The sequence below is a fragment of the Eptatretus burgeri genome, chromosome 18 (genome assembly GCF_056783735.1).
Source record: "Eptatretus burgeri isolate ZD-2024b chromosome 18, Ebu_testis_v1, whole genome shotgun sequence".
Lineage (NCBI taxonomy): Eukaryota > Metazoa > Chordata > Myxini > Myxiniformes > Myxinidae > Eptatretus > Eptatretus burgeri.
The window spans coordinates 36,300,344-36,322,843 of NC_140978.1; the positions used below are offsets into that span (position 1 = coordinate 36,300,344).

At 45.1% G+C, this 22,500-nt stretch overlaps 1 protein-coding gene and 1 long non-coding RNA gene across 3 annotated transcripts in view; one reads left to right on the top strand and one right to left on the bottom strand.

The window, feature by feature from the left end:
- Window positions 1-22,500, top strand: part of LOC147008876 (uncharacterized) — a 77,586-nt gene that overhangs the window by 12,834 nt on the left and 42,252 nt on the right. The window lies entirely within an intron of this gene.
- The window catches only part of LOC147008877 (hyaluronidase Ccc Hy-4-like), a 92,867-nt gene continuing 71,642 nt past the window's right edge, over window positions 1,276-22,500 (bottom strand). Inside the window, exons 4-5 of one of the 2 annotated variants that reach the window (XR_015053198.1) lie at window positions 3,775-4,656; window positions 1,276-3,702 (exon numbers count right to left, since the gene is read on the bottom strand). Coding sequence is in view for 1 of the 2 variants with exons in the window: in XM_085863788.1 (XP_085719914.1) it covers window positions 4,339-4,656 (318 nt within the window). In the remaining variant the exon portion in view is untranslated. Of the gene's footprint in view, window positions 4,657-22,500 lie in introns of both variants that reach the window. The other variant, XM_085863788.1, reaches the window with a different exon arrangement.

Sequence of the window (22,500 nt, forward strand, 5' to 3'; positions counted from 1 at the left end):
TCATTATGAAGTATTATGTACTGTACAGTGGTACATAATTGTATGTGCTATTTTTATACGACTGGCACCGCTACATCGGCGACATCACTCGGCGATAGGAATTTTTCAGCTACATTTTTTTTCATTTTTTTTTTTCAGAGCTGGCAGATCCGTCATATATGCGATCTGTCGTTGCCCGGAACGTCGTTAAGCGGCGCATGACTGTATATATGTATATATATATATATATATATATATATATATATATATATATATATATATATATATATATATATATATATATATCTTCTTTCGGCTGCTCCCGTTTGGGGTCGCCACAGCGGATCATCCGTATGATCCGCATCGTGATTTGGCACATGTTTTACGCCGGATGCCCTTCCTGACGCAACTCTGGTCGCCTCTTACGACACAGGGATATGGTACACCTATTTTAACCGGGGTATACACCGGCCCAGTACACTGGTACTCATTTCGCCGACCTAGGAAGGATGACAGGCTGAGTCAACCCCCTGGTGTATTAATTCATTGGCCCAACGGGGCTTGAACTCAGGACCTTTTGGATCCCAAGCCGCTGCCCTAACCACTGCGCCAACACCAGGATATATACTGCGCCAACACCAGAATATATATGTATATATATATATATATATATATATATCTTCTTCTTCTCCTTTCGGCTGCTCCCGTTAGGGGTCGCCACAGCGGATCATCCGTTTGATCCGCATAGTGATTTGGCACATGTTTTACGCCGGATGCCCTTCCTGACGCAACTCTGGTCGCCTCTTACGACACAGGGATATGGTACACCTATTTTAACCGGGGTATACACCGGCCCAGTACACTGGTACTCATTTCGCCGACCTAGGAAGGATGACAGGCTGAGTCAACCCCCTGGTGTAATAATTCATTGGCCCAACGGGGCTTGAACTCAGGACCTTTTGGATCCCAAGCCGCTGCCCTAACCACTGCGCCAACACCAGGATATATACTGCGCCAACACCAGAATATATATATATATATATATATATATATATATATATATATATATATATATATATATATATATATATATATATATATATATATATATATATATATACACATATACATATATATATATATATATATATATATATATATATATATATATATATATATATATATATATATACACACACAATATGTATTTCTAAACAAAACAATCAATATTATACAAATAAATTGCATGAAGGTTGTGTGTGGGGTGTTTCGCTTTAAACAAAAATTTTTCAGTGATTAGTTGAGTACATCCTTTATTGAATTATGAATTTGTGAAAATGTAAAGAAATATCGAGTTATAACCGATTTTTTTAATGGAGTGGCAAAGTAAGCAACTAATCAAAACAAACACCGGTGCAGCTCAGTGGATGTTTGGAAACAGCACAAGCGAAAGCTCCAAACTACTAAATATGACAAATGACTACACAATCCTACAAACAAAATAAAATAATTTCAAACATGATTTAGATTATCGAGTTATACGACATGCATTTAGGCTCCACATTTCACATGAATATGGTTCCTTTCACATGTACTGGGTAAATTCAGACATATTAAATCATTCCACTTGATGCAAGCTCACTGAAGTCCATTATCCAAATACAGATGCTGTTTCATTTGTTTGGTGAAATGCCTTTATATGTTTTTGCAAACTCGTCATTGGGTTATTAAACATTAATAAAAGAGAGGCAGTGACATAAAATACGTTGTGTAATAAAAATGTTGCATTTGTTTTGTAAAATGCATGAGCAGTTATTGAATTGATAAATTGGATTTTGTGTGCAGAAAGTAATATTATTGGTACATTTAGAAATGGTTACTTTGAACAGCTTTTAGCAACAAGCAAAGTAATTATTGTGCACAGAACATTGAGATATAACTCCTCACTATGGCCTTGGACTTCGACGTTTACACACAGTTGTCCACAGGTCGTATAAATCGTAAAAGTAAAATAACAAAACAACGAGAGCAAAGTCAATGGCACGCTATCGGAAATCCCCACGCTTCCCACCGAAAGCAAAGTTGAAAGATGGCATCAAGTTCCACCAGAATTGACCCAATATCAAATTTTGAGTTTAAAATTTTTTCTGTTTTGACCCCATGACCCTAAAGTCCTCACCCCCTGGGGCATGAACCTGGGGTCAAATCCAAAGCATCGTCATGCATTTAATGCGTCCCCCAATGTTGATTTCATGTCCAAAGTTTCATTAAAAAATGTTTTAAAGTGTGCCCGTAATTGCATTTTTTGGTACTTGACCTTTCGACCCCACCCTAGAGGGTGGGGCTATAATAATACTGCTCTCACACCTTCTTGCCATGTGGTGATCATGAATACCAAGTTTGGTTAATTTCTATGCAACCATTTAGGAGGAGATAGCGTGACAGGCGGACAGACAAACAGAGACAGAAGGACGGACTGAGAGACAGCCAGATGAACTGATAGACTGATGTACAGACAGAGAGATGGAGCCGATTACAATACCCCCCAAAAAGCATGGGGATTAATAAAATAGTCTTTTGAATTAATCCCTTACAATTCGCAAGGCCCTAAAACTCCACATCGTATGCTCATGGATACTAGTCCTTAGGCAGCTAACCTTGTAAAACAAAGGCCGTGTTGTAAAATATACTGCATAATTAAATCGTTATATTTCATTTGTACTTTGCACACAGTATTGTTTTCAAGATAAATCAACAAAAACCTTGCAATAACCAATTAGCAATATTGCTGAAACCTGTTGCTTTGTGGTTACGTGATTGGCTCGGGATTTAAAAAATTTTTTTTTACAAAGGTTGAGGTTTGAATGTTGCATCCTTCTTACATGTATCACTGTTGATGCATAGAATGTATGACATTTGAAGAAGGAAATCCTCACCTCGTGCAGAATGATGACGTGGCTTGTAACTGAACTCTGTAAGTGCAGGACATGGAGTTGCTATAGGCCTCACCATTATAAGACATGACCTGTTCTGAGCTAAGCTCATTTCCCAGCTGACTTTAAAGTCAGATATTATCAACTTGGCATTTGTGATGAGAGGTGGGATGTGGGAGGGAAATAAGATACAGCTCTGAGCATCAGCGGTGTCAGAGACCGAGGATGATTATCTACGCCACTCCAACTACAGATTAAGTTGGATGCCTTTGTCTTTTGATTGTCATCCAACATTATTGTCCATGATTATCGTCTTGAGGAGGTTCAGTCATTCAAACTCCTGGATCTCACGATCAGCCACAATCTTTCTTGGGTAAACCACATTTCAACGTTGGCCTCCAAAGCCAACCGTCGACTGGGCATCCTCTGTCATATAAAGTCCTTCCTTGGCCCACCTGAACTCCTTTACACCTACAACCTCTTCATCTGCAGATTGATGGAGTACTCCTCTCCCCTCTGGGCTGGCTTCTCTGCCTCACACCTTGCCTAGCCTGATGCTGTGGAAACCAAGGTCTTCAAGATCATTGGAATCTCCTGCACTGAAGCTGAGATGTTGGGCCTATCACTTTCCCATCATAAATAGGTTGGTGAGCTCTCTGTTTTTTACTGCCTCCTTTCTGGTCTTGCACCCTCTGTTCTTTCCATGCTTCGTCCGACCCCCCCCCCCCACCCCTCTAGGTTTCTGCTGGATGTACATGGTCCACCATCAACCCCCTTGTGGTGAAATTACCTAAATCCAGGATCACTGCTCACTTCCATGGGTGTACACGGTCCACCATCAACTCCCTTGTGGTGAAATTACCTAAATCCAGGATCACTGCTCACTTCCATTAATTAATTCCTCTTTTTCTCACCTGTGGAACAAACTTCCACATTCCCTTCAATCTCATTCTTCACATCCAGGTCTTCAAGACAGCTGTGCACCACCATCTCAGTTCATCCCCAATCCAAAACCATGATCTTTTCTACCCTCGATAACCCCCAACGCCTTGCCCTCCCCCGTCCACATTTCCAGTTTCTTCCTTCTGTGAGTTTCCTTTTGTATCCATGTTGTCCTCTCCTGCCCTTCATTCCTCCCCACACCCATTGTCCTGCGCTGTTTTGTCCAAGTCTCCCTCTATCTTGGTTTTCAATTCTGCTGTTGGTGTCCCCCCCCACCCACCCCCTCTCTCTCTCTCTCTACTGTTTTTTTTTTTTGTCCTGTCGCATCCTGATCCATTCCGTGTTCTAGCTCTTCCACGAGCCTCGACTCTGTATCCCAAAAAAAACAAAACACAACAAAGCAATAATAACAACAATAAAAGACCTGCAAAAATGCTTTGAAACAATCCAGCAAATCATTGGAAATAACGCTTGGGAGGAGTATTTACACAGCATCAACATTATCATGGTTCTCACAATGCTGACCGCTCCAACCATGATAGCATCTGCAAGCAAATTCCTCCTGAAATTTCAACTCTGACTGCTTTGCCAAACGTGGCTCGGCAATCTCCAGTCGGTGGCCCGCAAGGCGATAGACAAGAGGATCAAGGTGCAGATGCGCAGCCAAGTCGGAATGACGGCGTGCACAGCGTCCATTCCCACTACACAACAAACGACTGCACAGCTTGGCTGCCGAAGTGACATTGAGGACGTATGGCCCAAGGTAGTCGTTGATATACTTCTTCAATGCCCTGCATTTGACCTGAGAGACAAATGAATTTCTATCAAAATATGCCTCTCTTTGCTTGTGCTATTCCTTCATTGAAATACCTTTTGCCACAATCCTCTATCCATTTTGCTTTTGCTATGTGATATGTTTTAACTCTTTTATCATGCGATTCTTCACCTACATTACCCTTAAATCCACAATTGTATTGTGCCTTGTAGCTTGATATATCTGATGACCTCTTTGACCTCTTTTATATATATCTTTATATTCTTCAAACTTTGCCCAAATCAGTCTGCTGCAGGTGACCTTAGCAGAGCTAGAAGACAGACTAACAACCAAGTAACACGAATGCTCTTCCTTCCCAGGTGGACAGGTAATCCCCTGGGAAGAGGAATGGAATGCATGCATCGACATATAAATATTTCTGGATGTAGGCTGAATTTCTCTTATCTTGTCGGCTGAACTGCATTCGTGCAGCAGTTTCACCAATAAAATTACAAGAAAAAGAGCAATCGGAGATTGCAGACCCTTGCCAGGACTTCTTTCGCGTAGTGTATCTTGTGTGGAATTTGTGTTGTGGTGTGTTACGTATTTAATAAGAGACATAATTAGAACTGCCACTTCATAACTGCTGGCAGTGATGACTGGGTACCAAGGTGTCCCGCTTTGATGCAACCCCGCTTTGATGAGACACCTGACCCTGACCATAACCCATGACATTTTAAAAATTATTATTCATTATTCAATTTCATTTAGAATGGGATTAAAATAAATTCAATTCAAATCAAATGGAAGACCAAATAGAAACAGTCCTGCATTGGAGTAATCAGAAGGAACCCTTGAAACAAGCAAAAAGCAAAGTCATCAGGAGGAACCTGGATAAGACTCACATTTCAGCTGCTCTCCTCTACTCTCAAATCCATCCGGGCACAGACAAGTGAGCCTTATTCAAAAATAAATAAATAAAATAAAAAGAACCCATATCAAAGATTGAAATTATTCTACTTGCCAGACCATGTGTCCCATCAAGTTGAAATTTAAAACATGCATTCCCCATCGCTACAAGATCATATATGTGAAGTTACATATCAATTGATTAAGTGGTTCCAGAGAAAACATTATTTAATATTTTTCTTCAATCCAATATGCCTGCCAAAGCATGTGACTTATCAATTATTCCTCAACAAACGTTTACACCTATGACTTGGGGAAACATTTGTGTGGTTTCCCCTCGATTTGTCCAGCTGTTCTGGAGAAAAATATTTTTTATAGGTTTTAGGGTAAATCCAATATGGCTGCCAAACTATGTGACCTATGATGTTATGTGTGTGAAACTTTTGTTCCTCATGGAGAGGCGGTCAAACCTATAAAGTTTAGCCTTGATCTGTTCAGCCACTTCAGAGAAGAAGATTTTTGAAGGTTTTTTTTTTTTTTAAACAATATGGCTGCTGAATCACGTGACCGATGACGTCACCAAAAAATTTTCTGTGGACTATTTTATCCCGAGATGGCCATCAAAATTTTTCGTACTGATCAGACTTAGCATTCTGCATATGCAATTATGATGTCTTAACGGAGGCACTATTGACATCATTTAAAAAAAAATCACACTTATTCCCCATGAGGACTACTTGCCATGTGCCAAGTTTAAATTTTTCCCTTCGTGCGGTTTCAGATATACAGAGGTCCAAGGTTTTTACCGTTTTTCCAACATGGCTGCTACACCACGTGACCTAAGATGTCATAATTATCATTAAAACATTCTTCATGAGTAGTCGCACCGATGGTGAAAATTCAGTTTCAATCCGCCAAGCGGTTGTGGAGAAAAACACAAAAGTTCTGTGCAGATGAACAAACAAACAAAAAAAAAAAACAAGAAAAAGACATCATGCAGAGCATGATACTTGCAAAATCCACCCCCTCTTCAAAAGTTGCCATGGATACATCAAATTGTCCATTTCATCAAGATTAAAATTGACAATCTTCATCAAATTTGATGAAAATTGATTATTTTTCAGTTTGAAATAGATGGTTTTAGAAGTTTTACCTTGAGTTGACCTTTGACCTTTTGACCTAAAAAAAATAGTTGGTTTCCCAATTCAGTAATGCACTATGCAATTATGTTTAATTTTCAAGTCAATCGAATGAAAAGTGATGATTTTAGACCTTTCACCTCAAAATCAATGGGCTTCTCAGTTTAGACTACACCTACAACTTGGTAAAGTTTCATGACGATCGGATTATAAACGTGACCTGTAGGAGATTGACAGAAAGACAGACAGACAAAACAAGAAGATGACGCCGTGCAGAGCACGATAATTGCAAAATCCATCAAACAAATTTGACCTCAAAAATAATTGGTGGTTGAATTCAATGACCAAATATGCAACTCCTCTTCAAATTTCAAGTCAATCGCATGAAAATTGACAATTTTAGAAATACGACCTACATTGTCCTTTTTGGCCTAAGTTGACCTCGAAAATAATTGGTGGTTGAATTCAGTGACCTGATATGCAAATGCTCTTCAAATTTCAAGTCAATCGGATGAAAATTGAGGATTTTAGAAATCTCACCTAAGTTGTTGACCTTGGGCCTATGTGAACCTTTTGACCTCAAAAACAATAGGCTTCTTCCTTATGACAAACTCTACTATATGGTGAAGTTTCGTGAAGATCGGTTTAAAATTGTGACCTGCAGGTGACAAACAGATAGACAGAATAACAAAATCGACAAACCAATATACTTGAAAAATCTTCGATTTTGCAAGTAATAAACAGACCCAAACGCAATACCCTCTCCTTCGGCAAGGCTAAAAATCTGACAATGATTGGAGATATAACTAGAACATCACTCAGTAGAAGGCATACCTCTGCCAGGCTGAACAGTTTATGTTTTGTATCCCACCGATAGGCCGAATCCGGATCTGGATCTTCACCAAAATAGAACCAATTCGTTCTCGTCACACATCCAACCTGTCCACCAATTTTTGTCCAAATCCATCCCCAACTTTTTGAGATATCCTGCTCACAGATAGATAGACAGACAGATAGACAGACAGGGGTGAAAACATAACTTCCATCCACCTTCTATGGCAGGAGTAATTAACCTCAAATCAGAAGCTTTACAACGTCTGGCTCAAATTGGGTGATATTCCTCGGTTCTGAAAAGTCATCATCATCATCATGTACCATGCTCTGTGCAGAGCATCGTTTCTGCTGAACCAGCTTCCTGGAGAAGGTTACAATCCTGGACCCTGCAACCTTGTGCTGCCACTCGGACACAGGATACTCCATGTAGTTTGTGGGAATTTGGAATTTGTTGATGGTGTCGGCGGTAGCTCGCCTACTCTTCACGTCGGACACCGTGGGATCTTTAACGTCCACAAGCTACAGTCGGCCGAAGATGGGACGCCAGTTTAACGTTCTTCTAATGGACGGCACACAGGTTGATGAATCACCCTGTCTGTGAAACACTCGGGTGACAGTTTATAGATGGGTCAAGATTCGAACCCAAGCTATAAACGGCTCAGAGGTGAGTGTGCATACCTCGAGGCTGACAAGTTAAGTGTGAGAATTATTTCAGCATAATAAAGATTTTATAACCGCATTTTTCCTCCTGACTATTATACAATGATCAATTAGCAAGTTTCATTGCCTTGCTGCAATATAAATCTTCACCAATTATGCCTCTGTGCCCTTAGCTTATCCCAATGGTGACGCAAGTCGTCTTACGTTAATCGAGATACAGGTGTGAAACTGCTACCTTGTTTTGACTGTGTAAAGCAGTCACGCAAACACATCCATTTGTATGCTCTCAATCAATCCAATGCACCGTACACTTGGAAGAACATCCGTGCTGCCGAAGCAGTCCCTGCGCAAGGTTTATGCTGGGTGGTTTGCCGTTACCCTCCAAGCAGTCGGTCAAGGCAGGAATTTATCATTTGTTCATGATGCCGGCGATAACTCGCCTACTTTTGAAGCAAGACACCGTGGGATCTGTTACGTCCACCAACGAATACCAGCAGATGGGTCCTCCAGCCAATTGTCCTTCCGATGGATGGCGCACACTTCGATGCCTCGCACTGCGTGAGAAACACCAAGGTGACAGTTTGTCGCTGCCTCAAGATTCGAACCCAAGATTGATATGCTCAGAGGCGAGTGTGAGTATCTCCAAGCTATCCTACCATTGTTTGTGATAGGCAATACAATGTAGAGGCATTTTCGAGTGCAGTTTGTGAGAGATAAGATGATGTGAATGTAGAGGTCAGTTGGATTGCAGATCCAGAAGAGAACATGAGAAACCATTTTTTTTAATGATGGGGAAAATGATCCTATAAAAAAAATTTGCCTTCCTGAGAGGTTGTAATGTTAGCATCTACCCAGAGATGTCTGGATATTCTCAAGGTACGTACACTCGCCTCTAAGCTGTCTCGTCTGGGTTTGAATCCCGACCCAGCAAAAACTGCCATCTTGGTGTTTCACAGACAGAGTGATTCATCAATGTGTGTGCCTTACCTCGGATGGACATTAAACGGTCGCACCGTCTACCAGCATTCGTTGGTGGACGTTAAAGTTCTCACGGGGTCCTTCGCAAAGAGTAGGCGAGCCATCGCCGGCACCATGAATAAATGACAATCAGCAGGGGGGCACTGCATCAGCGGCACAGCCATGCCCTCAGCCAATGATGTGACCCTGCAACCTTGTGCTGCAAACGAACAAAGAAGAAGCATCTCCTGAATCAAAACATCCAGGTCAATATCGACGGCACCCCACCATTGGGACAACGCACGACAGAAGGAAAAGCCATGAGCACGATTTAAACAGGAATGCATAACAAAATGAAGAAAATATAAGCACATGTCGGATTAAAAACAAACAAACTCGTAACGCGTGCTTTGTTAAAAGTCCTTTACAAATCTCTCCGAATGCTGCGACATTGATAGACGTTCCTCTTGTCTCGCGATGTGACACTTGCCAAAGCGAGCTCGCTGTGAAATTCATGACGTCAATTCCACAGGTTCTTTCCCACTGCTGGAGAACATGAAAGTGCGAGATTTATCTCAGCCACAGGCATTATGGCCTTCCCGCGTTCAATATGCAGTGACGAATGGGTACGGATCGTCGGGGTGAATGAATGTTTACAAAAATTAACGCACATCTTTAAAGAAACCCCCTAACACATTGCGATATGAAATGAAAGCTTATGGCTAAAAGTTCAGACAAAAAAATAATAAAAAAATCCCCAAAAACTGCTTCACTGAAGAACGCCGAAGAAGCGTGGCTGACAACATTATCGGTGGCATTCATCTATACGAGTCACAAGTCTTCATGGACACGTAAAATGGAGGTACCTGGAGGGGGTAGACGGAGTACAGCACTCCTTGAAAAATAAATAAACTAAACTGGCAATATAACCTCCAAGGAAGGCTAACAAAGTCGATTTTGCTTGGGTAGATCTGTATAAGCTATCTTGTGCAATAAAAGTTTAATCAAACCGCCAGTGCCACCTAAGTGTTATAAGATATATAAGCAGGGAAGGGAAAAAGCATGCAATTTTAAATGTTTTAATTATGTGGAGGTGCTGGAGCATTCGTTGTGCAAAACAGAACGTTCTATAATCAGGCCGGGGTCTCCTACTCCGTACCGATGCTACCACCTTGGAATGCTCCGGCATTTAATTATACGGTCCATAATTGCGATGTTGCCGAAATGTGGCGTGCCTTCAGAAGACGGGTCGATTTTCCACGTAAATGTCAAGCTGGTTGCTCCAATTCCTTGCATTTCTTTTAAAAGTCCTTTTTTTGTTGTTTTTTTAACCTCCGCCACTAAAGGTGGAGGGCGGTTATGAATTGACCTCTGTTTGTTACTTGCAACATCAAAGATTCGCGAGTACTGTATATTGGTTGGTGTGGTCTGTTATTCGACATGTCTGTTTGTACGTATGTCAGTCATCGACGGGTCACATTTTTACTCTGATCTTCAAGAAACTTCACCACCTGGTAGAGGTCGTGACAAGCTGGAAGCCTATTGTTTTTGAAGACAATACGTCAAAAAGTCAAAGGTCAATGTCATATAAATTGTCAATTTTAAACCAATTCACATGACATACAGTGCCTAGATATAAAGTGTACACCCCCTTTCAAAATTTTCACCTTTTGTTTCCTTACAGCCTGGAATTAAATTACATCCAATCAGACTTTTTCCATCTTTATTTACACATCGTAACCCACAACTTCCAAATGAAAAAAAATTCTACAAATTTCACAAAATCAATTTAATATACAAAAGTAGAATAGCTTGGTTGATTAAGTGTCCTCCCCCTGAGTTAATTCTTGGTGGAAGCACCTTTGACAGCAATTCCAGCTGTGAATCTGTTGGGATAGGTCTCTACCAACTTTGCACACCTTCATTGGGAAATATTTGCCCATTCTTCTGGACAAACTGTTCAAGCTCAGACAAGTTGTGTGGGGAGCGTTGATGGACAGCAATCTTCAAGTCGTGCCACAGATTTTCGATTGGATTTAAGTCGGGGTTCTGACTGGACCACTCAAGGACATTTATCTTTTTGTTCCTTAGCCACCCCAGTGTATCTTTGGCTGTGTGCTTCGGGTCGTTGTCATGCTGAAAGGTGAAATTCCATCCCAATTTCAGCTTTCTTGCAGACTGCAGTAGGTTTTCCTCCAGGATTTTTCTCTATTTTGCTCCATCCATTTTCCATTCTTTCCTGACAAGTGCCCCAGTCCCTGCTGGTGAGAATCATCCCCATCACGTGATGCTGCCACGACCATGCTTCACAGTGGGGATGGTGTTCTTTGGGTGATGTGATGTGTTGGGTTTGTGCCAAAGGTAAGATTTTGCATTTTAGCCAAAAGTTGATCTTGGTTTTGCCAGACCAAAAAACTTTTTGCCATATGGCTTCAGAATCTTGGGAGTGTTTTTTGTATAGCTCACGCGGGACTCAAGGTGGGCTTTTTTGAGTAATGGCTTCCTTCTTGCCACTGTACCGTACAGGCCAGATTTGTGGAGTGCTTAACATATTGTCACGTGCACACAGTGAACAGCCTTTGCCATAAAGGCATGTAGCTCTTTCAAAGTTGCCATTGGCCTCTTGGTGGCCTCTCTGATAAGTCTCCTCCTTGCTTGGTCATCCAGTTTGGCGGGACGGCCTGATCTCGGCAAGCAAGGTCTTGGTGGTACCATATGCTTTACACTTCTTAATGATTGTCTTGACTGTGCTCCAAGGGATATCCAAGGTCTTTGAAATATTTTTATACCCATCCACTGATCTGTGCCTTTCCACAACTTTATCCTGGAGGTCTTTTGAAAGCTCCTTGGTGCCCATGGATGAGTCTTTACTGTGGAATGCACTACCCAGCAGAGGAAACCTACAGGAAAAGCTGATTTTATTGTGAAATAATCAGAATAACTACAGTTTAACACAGGTGGAGGCCAATTAACTTGGTGTGTGATGTTGAAGGCAATTGGTTACACCTGAGTTAACTTACAATTGCTATTCTAAGCAGGGTGGACACGAATCAAAACCAAGGTATTCTAGTTTTGTATTTTTAATTAAGTTTCTGAAATTTGTAGAATTTGTTTTTCACTTGTGAGTTGTGGGTAACCATGTGTAAATAAAGGTGTAAAAAGGCTGATTTAATGCAATTTAATTCCAGGCTATAAGGCAATAAAAGGTGAAAATTTTGAAAGGGGGTGTGGACTTTGTATCGGCACTATATATGTGTATACCGTGTATAAAACAAAAAATTATGGGTGGACGGTGAACTCTCATTGTGGTGAAGTCTTCTTGGTCGGCCCCTGTGAGTATGTCTATGAATCACTTATTATTGAACCTTGACTATGTCTATGAATTACCTCAATTAATTACTGACTGTTGGAACATACCTTTTTGACTTGCAGACCTTTAGAGCCCTTTACACTTTTTAGACCCCTTACACCTTCTTTAGACCATTTTAACCTTTTAAGACAATTTCCATCTTTTTAACCATAACGCCCACAAAGACCCCAAAGACCCTTAAGACCCTGAGACTTTTAAAACCCTAAAGACCCTTAAAACCCATAAGACCCTTTAAGACCCCCCCCCCAAGACCATTTATACCCTGAGATCCCCCAAGATGCTTTAAGACTCCAAAGACCCTTTAACCCATCAGACTCCAATGATGCTTAAGACCCCAAAGATCTTTTAAGAACCTTCAGACCCGAAAGACCTGTAAGATCCCAAAAACTCTTTAGGACACTAATACCCTATGAAACCCCATTAGAATCCCGTCTCTTAAGATACTATCTAAAAGCCTGCCCCTCTTCCACCCACTCCCCCTCCCACCATTGGTTTATATATATATATATATATATATATATATATATATATATATATATATATATATATATATATATATATATATATATATATATATACATTTCTTCTTCTTTCGGCTGCTCCTGTTAGGGGTCGCCACAGCGGATCATCCGTTATGATCGGCATAATTATTTGGCATAGGTTTTACGCCGGATGCCCTTCCTGACGCAACCCTGGTCGCCTCTTACGACACAGGGATATGGTACACCTATTCTAACCGGGGCATACACCGGGCCCAGTACACTGATACTCAATATATATATATATATATATATATATATATATATATATATATATATATATATATATATATACATATATATATACATATATATATATGTATATATATATATATATACATATACATATATATATATACATATATACATATATATATACATATATACATATATATATATATACATATACATATACATATACATATACATATACATATATATACATATATATATACATATACATATACATATATATATATACATATATATATACATATACATATACATATATATATATATATATATATATATATATATATATATATATATATATATATATATATATATATAAATATATACATATACATATATATATTGTCGCGGATTCGCGCCCGCCGGCGTGCGAACGGCCACGTAACTCGAATCGCGGCACGTCGCCCACCGGACGGACAATCCAGTCGTGACCCTCTCGGACTAACGCCGGGAACCAGTCACGGGTGGACCTTTCGGTCTCACCGCGATCGAGCCAATCGGCCCCAGCGTGGGATAGGGTTGCTCGCCAAATTCGACCTACCGAAGTACCCACACGGAGGGTAGACCGGGCGATCGCACCTCGCCGCAGGTCGACTTCGGACACGGGCCACTTAAGCGACCCGTTCCGTACTATCGGGATAACCGAGCGGTGTTATTCGTCGACCTCGACGGTTCGATTAATTATCGGGCGTCTTAACCCACGACCAACCCTTTACGTGAAGCAAGATGAGGATTCAATGAAAGAAATGACGAAGCGAAGCGGGAAAACAGTTCAATAATAAGCACATTTATTTCGCGATGAACGGAAAGCACACATATACAATTCCACCAAAAGCACATGGAAAAGAAGAAGACAAAAAGCAAATGCAACAATGCAGATCTAATACCGACTACGCGAGCACACGGCAACACTTATACAATTTTACTTCACAGACGGCGCCGACAACACACATTCCCAAAGCAAAAGAAAAGAGAACCACCCTCCAGGATGAGGGGGTAGGCGGGCCTGGGGCCGAGACCGTGTCAGGCCTACCCGTCTGATGATGAGACGCGGAGCGGCGGTGGTGCCTCAACTCCGCGGGCCTCGCGGACAGTGGCTGGCAGGGAGTGGGAAGGGGGCCCCCTTTTGTCGCACTATCTCAGCGCGGGGGGAAACAGGAGGGGGTTGCTGATGCTCGGGGAAAGGAGGATTTCACAAAAATCTTGGGTCCCGCGACGAGCGTCTCCACCACGACCTCGGTCGCGCCGCCGGCCTTTCCCTCCGCAGTTCCTCGAATCCGACGCGAGCACCCCCTCAACCGCCTTCGCCGCCGCCGCCTCTCCACAGCTCCGTCCTCTTCACTCCGACTCCGCGAACTCCCAACTGCGAACTGCCACTTCAACTCAACTCTTCCTCCGCTTCCAACTCAACTCTTCCTCCTGCGAACTGAACTGCCCCGACTGACGAACGCGGCTCCTTCATCTTTGACCCTCTGCCTCCGACCTTTCACCTCTCTTGCTGGCTCCCCATTGGCCCGAGGAAAAGTGGGCGTGAATGCTTTTTGATCCATGAATTTGCATATAGCGACCACCCTCCAACGCCCTGGAGGCGGGGCCAAATCGCCCCTCGCTCACCGATTGGACGGAACAAAAGTGGGCGTGAGTCGTTTTTGATCCGTTTTTCTGCGGAAAGTCCGCGATGCTATTGAACACGCTGCTCGGTGTGCGCTCTACACAAGTCCAGCATCGGTGCCCACGAGTGGCGCGAGATGACGGTGATGCGATGGTGGCGAGTTGTGACGGTAAAGGTCGTGGCGGTTGTGGTGAAGCGGCGTTGTGGTTGGTGGTTGTTGTTGTGATGGCTGTTGAGACGTGGTTGGTGGTGGTAATAATGGCGGTTGGTCCAAAATAAAGATAGTAAAAGAAAAACGGCTATCCTGAAGAGTCGCAGCCCTCATGAATGACATTTATTCCCTCTAGACAACGGGTTTGGGCCTAACTACACATATACTTACCGAGATATCTCACCTAAGGGACCTGAATGGTGGTTTGCGAATTTGGTCAACCACAACACTACCCCCTCCCCTTTTTACAGACTCGTCCCGAGTCGTCAAATTTTCGTGTGCCATCATGTGTAGTTTTCCCCTAGTACATTTTACCCACGGATCCCTGAGTGCGACATTCATGGTATTCGTGTCCCCAAAATAAATAACCTAAGGGCTGAGTAACTACCTAAACAAACTCACTCACACGGACGACTTAAATAAAATTGCCGGCGCTAAGACAAACATGCCGGGGGCGCACTCATATTTACAGTACATCTTAACCTTAACTTACAAATTTTACACTAAACCATGGCCCAGGATCAATGAACTCTGCAAAAGAAAAGCAGTTAGCAGGGAGCCAGGCTGCTCGCATGCAGTCTCTGGCTCAAAACAATGCAGGTGACAGGGAACGTGGCTGGCTGCTCACACGCAGTCCAAGGCCTTCCCTTTTGAACTGAACGCAGTGAACCACAACGGTGCATGGGCCGCACAAACGTAGTCTCCGTGCCAGCTCAGTGGCACACGCAATGAACACAACGAATGGATGGATGAATGGATGAACTGAATGCAGTGAACCACAACGGTGCATGGGCTGCACAAACGTAGTCTCCGTGCCAGCTCAAGTGGCACACGCAATGAACACAACGGATGGATGGATGGACACAAACACGGTGCACGGGCCGCCACTGCAGGCCCGTGTTGTAGCTGCCAACGGGGCAGTTCTCGCAGCTTGCAAACTGTTGCCTTGCGGATCCTGGCGCACATGGAAATGAACAGGGGGGGGGGGGCAAAGCAAAAATTGAACGGGGCTGGTGAACAGGGGCAGTGGGCATGGCATGGCAAAGGTAGCAGGCAAACACAGCCCGCAGAAGAAGGCCGCTGCAGGCAAACACAGCCGGCAGATGAACTGGCCGGCACAGGCCTTGAAGCACAGCAGCTGCAGACGATCCAGCCGGCACAGGCCTTGCAGCAAAACAACAGCTGCCGATGAAGTGGGCCGGCACAGGCCTTGAAGAAAAACAGCCAGCCGGCAGATTAAGTGGGCTGGCACAGGCCTTGCAGCACAGCAGCTGCAGACGATCCAGCCGGCACAGGCCTTGCAGCACACAACAGCTGCCGATGAAGTTGGCCGGCCTCCGCCTTGAAGCAAAACACGGCTAGCCGATGAAGTTGGCCAGCCTTTGCCGTTCAGTGGAGGTTGGTGGAGGGAGTGCGGTGGTGCTGGCCACTTGGAAGGCGGGTTCGGACCTACCCTACCTGTCTCCCTCCCAACCTATCGCCTTTGCCTGTCACTGTACATACCCACTCCCTTAATTTGTGAAAAACCAATTTAGCCCCCACTTATTTTTTTTTTGTTTTTATTTTTACTTCCCCACTATAAATCGTCCCCTAACCCCCTTTATCGTCCTTGTTCGGCTAACCTATCCTGTCACCTAGCCTACTCCCAACCCCTACGTTCCCTTCCCGGAGGGGAATAAGGGAGAGCTAACGTCCTGTGTCGAGGCCCAACGAAGCCTCAGAATGGCCTCCCCAGAGTTCGGCGATCTATAACCAAAGTGGGTCCAGCAGCCCACAACGACAGTGAGGGGATGGATGGTGCGGAGGGGTACATCTCCTAATCTACCCTAACCATTTAACTGTTAAACTACCCCGGGGCTTTCAACAAGCGCCTCTCGCTTAAACTATTGGTTCTAACAACCCAGATTCCCGTCGCCTGTGTTGGTGTCCTCACAATTTCGGGCCTCGCCCCCCAATTTTCTCTCCGTGCCCTCACACGGTCTCATGGCTGGGACACGTGGCTCCCCTTGGCAGGCACGACCCTCTGCCGATTCTCCGACGATGGCACCCCCGGGCACTACACTGCCTCCGAGCCTACCAGCTCCCTAACACCGGGGAGTGCCCCCCCTGGCACCTCCCCTGAAACGCACACGTGGCAGGCTGGCTTCCCAGGCCCCTTTCCGAGGGTCACCCTTGCCCACAACACTGCCCACGCGGCTAATGGTGCCCCGGGCCCCCGCACCAAGCAGGCGCACCCGTGCCCACTACGCTATCCCGGCCCCCCATGGGCCCTTGGCCTACCGCGGCCGACGAGCCTGGTGCCCGGGGTACCCACTCAGCGATACTCACCTTTCGCCACCACGCTCCCAGCCTGTCAACAGGGCTCCTGCACCCCTCCAAATGGGTTTCGAGCCTACACACCCACCAACAACAAAACGACCTCCATTTTTCAATTTGACTAACCCCCTAACTCACTTTATACTGACCCCGGGGTCCCTTGGGCGGGAGTCACTCCTCCCCCCCAATCACTCATCGCACCATGCATTCCCCATTCACTCCACACACACAGAACCGCTGGCCTCACTCACTCACCAAGCACATGCTTCCACTTCACTCACCAACTCTTCAACACACTCACCACTGAACTCTGCCATCCTCCGAACTACCTCCCCTAACTAACTCGTGCTCCCACGTCGTCCCTTACACTATAGCACGTTCCATTTAACCTACGTAGCTAAGCTACGTCCCCTCTACACATCCACAAGTCTGTCACTGTCTCCAAATAAATCATTTTATTTCCCAACCTAAAGCTCACTAAATCCCTCTACCTCATCCATTCCACGGACTCCATGAGGACTTACCCCTGCCCCATGAAGTCGGTCTAAGTAAGCTAACCCTTCTCCCTAACTAGTTTCCATCCTGTGCCCTGGGTAAGGGGGTCTTCCACCCCTTGCCCAGGAATCCTGTGCACCCGAAAGTGAGGCTTGTTTTTTTTATTTTCATGCGCAGCACCAGCGCGGCAACTCAGAGCTCGCGCACTTTGCACCTGCCCGTGACGTCATGCAGCTGCACGTGTTCCTCGTCCCTCCTTGGACGGTACCATCCGGCAGGGATACCCCTCCTGCCGGATTCCAACCCCGCGTGCAGCCATGACGTCACCGTGCGCATAAAAAAACACAAGCCCCACGTCTCGAGGGGTTCCCCACACGAACACATGTTCTTTGCCCGTTGGAGCTTAACACACACGATCGCGTGGAGAACCCGTCCGGTCCAAATCCATTATCCTGCCTAAACTTTGTCCGTACGCGGGATCGGCAAATCCACCGCGTGCGTTTCCGGACCGGGACTTCACTCTCGCAAGCGAGCACGTGGGGGTCTCGTGCGTTGCACAGCACGGACCTCGTGCTCACTGCTGGGTGAACCCGGCACGGTCCCCGAAACAACTACAGCCGCTACTCGGCTTTCTTTCCTCACATGTCGCCGTCGTCGCCATTCGACCCACGCACACCTGCGTGTTACGACGCTAACACACCTCACCATTACATTCACACCGGGAGACGCGGCTGCGTGCTCCCGCATGCCAACCGACATCTCCCTTACATACCGCTCTCTCACACACACACGGTCTCCCTTGCACACAGCGACCTTGCACACGGCCGTTCACTCACGCATGCTACACTACTCACACAAACCATACTACTCACACACACGGGGGAACTCATCCGCGGTGCCTCATCCACACACCGTCCCTCACTCACACACGCGGGGACACTCACCCGCGGTGCCTCATCCACACTGGCCGTTTCATCCACACACACGGCCTCACTCACACATGGTGCCTCATCCACACACGGCGTGCTGGGAAGCACGTACTCTGGCACCATCGCCACCACACCACTCACACACGGGGTCGCTTCCACACACGGGGACGCACTCACACCTTGCACCACACACACAGGGACAACTACACTGGGGAGTCGTGTCCCCACAAGGGTCTCCGGGGCCTCTATACCCCCCCAAGCTCTCCGTGCACCCGTCCGCAGCACTCGTCCCCTCAACCTCGCAAAGCACGACCGAACCCACCTGGTCGTGACTCGCCTCAAGGGGGCATACTCGCTCCCCTCGTTCCTGGAGGAGGCTATCCCGCTGCTCGCACCGGGTCCCTGCACGGTCCGCCAGCTCAACCTCATCGTCCTCCACTACCTCTGTGTGTGTGTGTTCGTCTCTAACCTTGTCCAATTCATGCAGTCTCTCCTCTATTTTTTCTGTCTCCCGTGTCTCTATACATTTATAAGTTTCTGTTGTCCCCTCCTGTCTATTAGTCTCCGCTTCTTTCTGGCGTCTTTCCCTTATCTTTATGTAGGTCAACCTTGCTTTCTCTTTAAGTCACTCCCGTCCTTCCCTGTTTTTCACTCCTTGCTCTTTCACGATCTCCGCATACCTCATCCTTGCTTTCAGTCTTAATTGTTCTTTTCTCTCCCTCCCAATTACTTTCACCTCGTCTCTTGTCTCCCGTGTCTCTATACATTTTCTCTCCTTGTTCCTTATTTCTGTCTCTTCCTGGTTCCTTTTTCCTTCCCATCTGAGTCGTTCTTTCTCTCTGAGCCCCATTAGCTGTTCGTTCTCCCTCCGGAGCTCCTCAATCTCCGTTGACTCCAATCTCGCTCTCCGTTTTAGTTGTTCAATTTCACACTCATATAGTTGTTGTTTTCTCTCCCACTGTTCCTTCTGCTCTTTGTTTTCCAATCTCATCGTTTCTTTCAATTGGCTCATTTCCTTCCTGTGTTTCATTCGCTGTTCTCTCACTACTCTTCCTCGTTTCCTCTCCTGTCCTTCCTTCTCCAGGTTCATGGTTTTCTTCATTTGGTTAATCTCCTTTTTGTGTTTCATTTGCTGCTGTCTAATTACTCTTCCTCGTTTCCTCTCCTGTCTTTCCTTATCCAGTTTCATGGTTTTCTTCATTTGGTTCATCTCCACTTTGTGTTTCATTCGCTGTTCTTTGTCTATCTCCTCGTACTCCAGCCTCAGCTTTTCTTTCAATTGGTCAACCTCAGATTCATGTTCTTTTTGTTTTCTATTCCATTGTTCCTCTCGTTCTTCCCTCTCCAATCTCCTTGTGTCCTTCAATCTCCTGATTTCTCCTTCCTGCTTCATTCCTTGCTCCTTCAACTTCTCCTCGTATTCCAACCTATTTTTTTCCTTTTGTCGTTCAGTTTCAAATTCATACTCTTTCAGTTTTTTATTCCACTGTCTCTCTTGTTCCTCGTTCTGCAATCTCATCGTTTCCTTCAATTGACGGATTTCTTTCTCCTGTCTCATTCCTTGTTCTTTGTATTTCCTATTCCACTGTCTCCCTTGTTCCTCATTCTGCAATCTCGTTATTTCTTTCAGTTGGCTGACTTCCTTCTCCTGTCTGATTTGTTCTTCCTTCATTACTCTTTTTTGCATCTCATTCTGCAATCTCGTGGTTTCCTTCAGTTGGCTGATTTCCTTCTCCTGTCTCATTCCTTGTTCTTTCAGTACCCTTTCTTGTTCCTCATTCTTTAATCTGGCCTTCGCTTCCAGCTGTTCGATCTGTACAGTGTGGTTTCTTAAAGTTTCATTTTCCGTTCTCTTCCTTTCCTCTTTTAACACTCTCAGTTCGTTTTGTAGTTCCCTCTCTTTGTTCTGGTGTTTCTGCAACTCAGAAACTTTCTTTTCCAATTCCTTTCTCATCTCTGCACACTCCGACTTTGCTTTGGCTTCTAATTGTTCAATCTGCTCAGTGTGGTTCCTTAAAGTTTCATTCTCTGTTCTCTTCCTTTCCTCTTTTAACATCCTCAGTTCGTCTTGTAATCCTCTTTCTTTGTTTTCGTGTTTCAGTATCTCAGAAGTTTTTGTTTCCAATTCCTTTCCCAATTTGCGTGCTTCTTCACTCATTTCATCTCTTCTTTCCACCGCTTCCCTCCTCAATTCGTCCCTTTTTTTACTGTATTCATTTAGTTTTTTCTGCCATTCCTTTCCCATTCTAATCTCCCCTTCCAGGATTTCTCTTTTAAACTGGCTTGCCCTTACCTCTCGCTTCAGTAGTTCCAATTCTCCATCTTGTTCGCGTTTTTCCTTTTCGAGCTTTGTTTTCCTTTCTCCTTCCTCCCTCAATTCTCCCTGCAGTTCTTCGAACTGTTCTGACTTTTCCAGCAATTCCTCCGCCCTTTCCTCGAGCTGTCTCTCTCCTCTTTTTATCTTCCATTCTAGGCTTTCTCTTTCCTGATTGCCTGTTCTTATCTCTTCCTTCAATTGTTCCAACTCCCCATCGTGTTCACATTTTTTCTCTTCCAACTGTATTTCCCTCACTCTCCCCTCCAGTTCTTTGAACCGCCTTGCTTGCTCCAATAATTTTTCCATTAATTGTTTTACTTCCAAGTCGTGCTCCTTTTGTTTCTTTTCGAGCTCTGTTTTCCATTCTTCCTCCCATTGTTTCCTTTCCTGGGAGATACCAATCTGCTGTTCCTCTATTCTTTTGTTCAGTTTGCTCTTCGCATATTCCAACTGACGGGTATAAAACACTACCAAATTCTTTTTCCCACGTAATTTGTCGACTCTATTGGCCAAGTCATGTTTTTGCCACCGAATTTGTTCCAGTAAATCGTCCAATCGCTGTGTCCCCCCGTACACGTAATTTTTCTGAAGCGCGTCTGCGTGCCGTTGTGACTCGTCCACTCCACGTTGCACCTCCTCGATATATTCTTCATAACGCTTCACCTTTTCCAAGACATCCCCCAATTGTGCCTGAAGCCTGCCAATGCTCGCATAGTCATCCTGCCACGCCTGCCATGGCACATGCCGTGACCACGTGCCTTGAACCGGTGACTGGGAGCTCACGCCTCGTGCTGTGCCATTAATATCAGCCCGCTCCGTGCTGCACTGAGGTGCGATCGCGCTGCCATTGTGCGACTCCGTTTGCCGGCAAAGTTCGTGCTCAAGCCGCTCCCACTGACCACAGTTAGTGGTGGGGTTATAATTATAAAAAGAACCGACCTGGGCCATGGATCCTACATGACGACACATACCTAATACCCCCGGCTCCCGCTCGCCTTGAGACGCCATCTTACTTCTCTTAAAGGGTTAATTTAGCTCGCTCGTAATTTGGAGGGAATCGGGGGTCGCTTCTCTCACCCCTGGACTGATTCCCGTGAATTTAGCCGGAGACAGGAGAGCCCGTTTTCCCGTTCTCCGTTACCAGTGCCGCGAGGAGGGCGATGAGTTTATATCCCACTCCTGACACCAGTGTCGCGGATTCGCGCCCGCCGGCGTGCGAACGGCCACGTAACTCGAATCGCGGCACGTCGCCCACCGGACGGACAATCCAGTCGTGACCCTCTCGGACTAACGCCGGGAACCAGTCACGGGTGGACCTTTCGGTCTCACCGCGATCGAGCCAATCGGCCCCC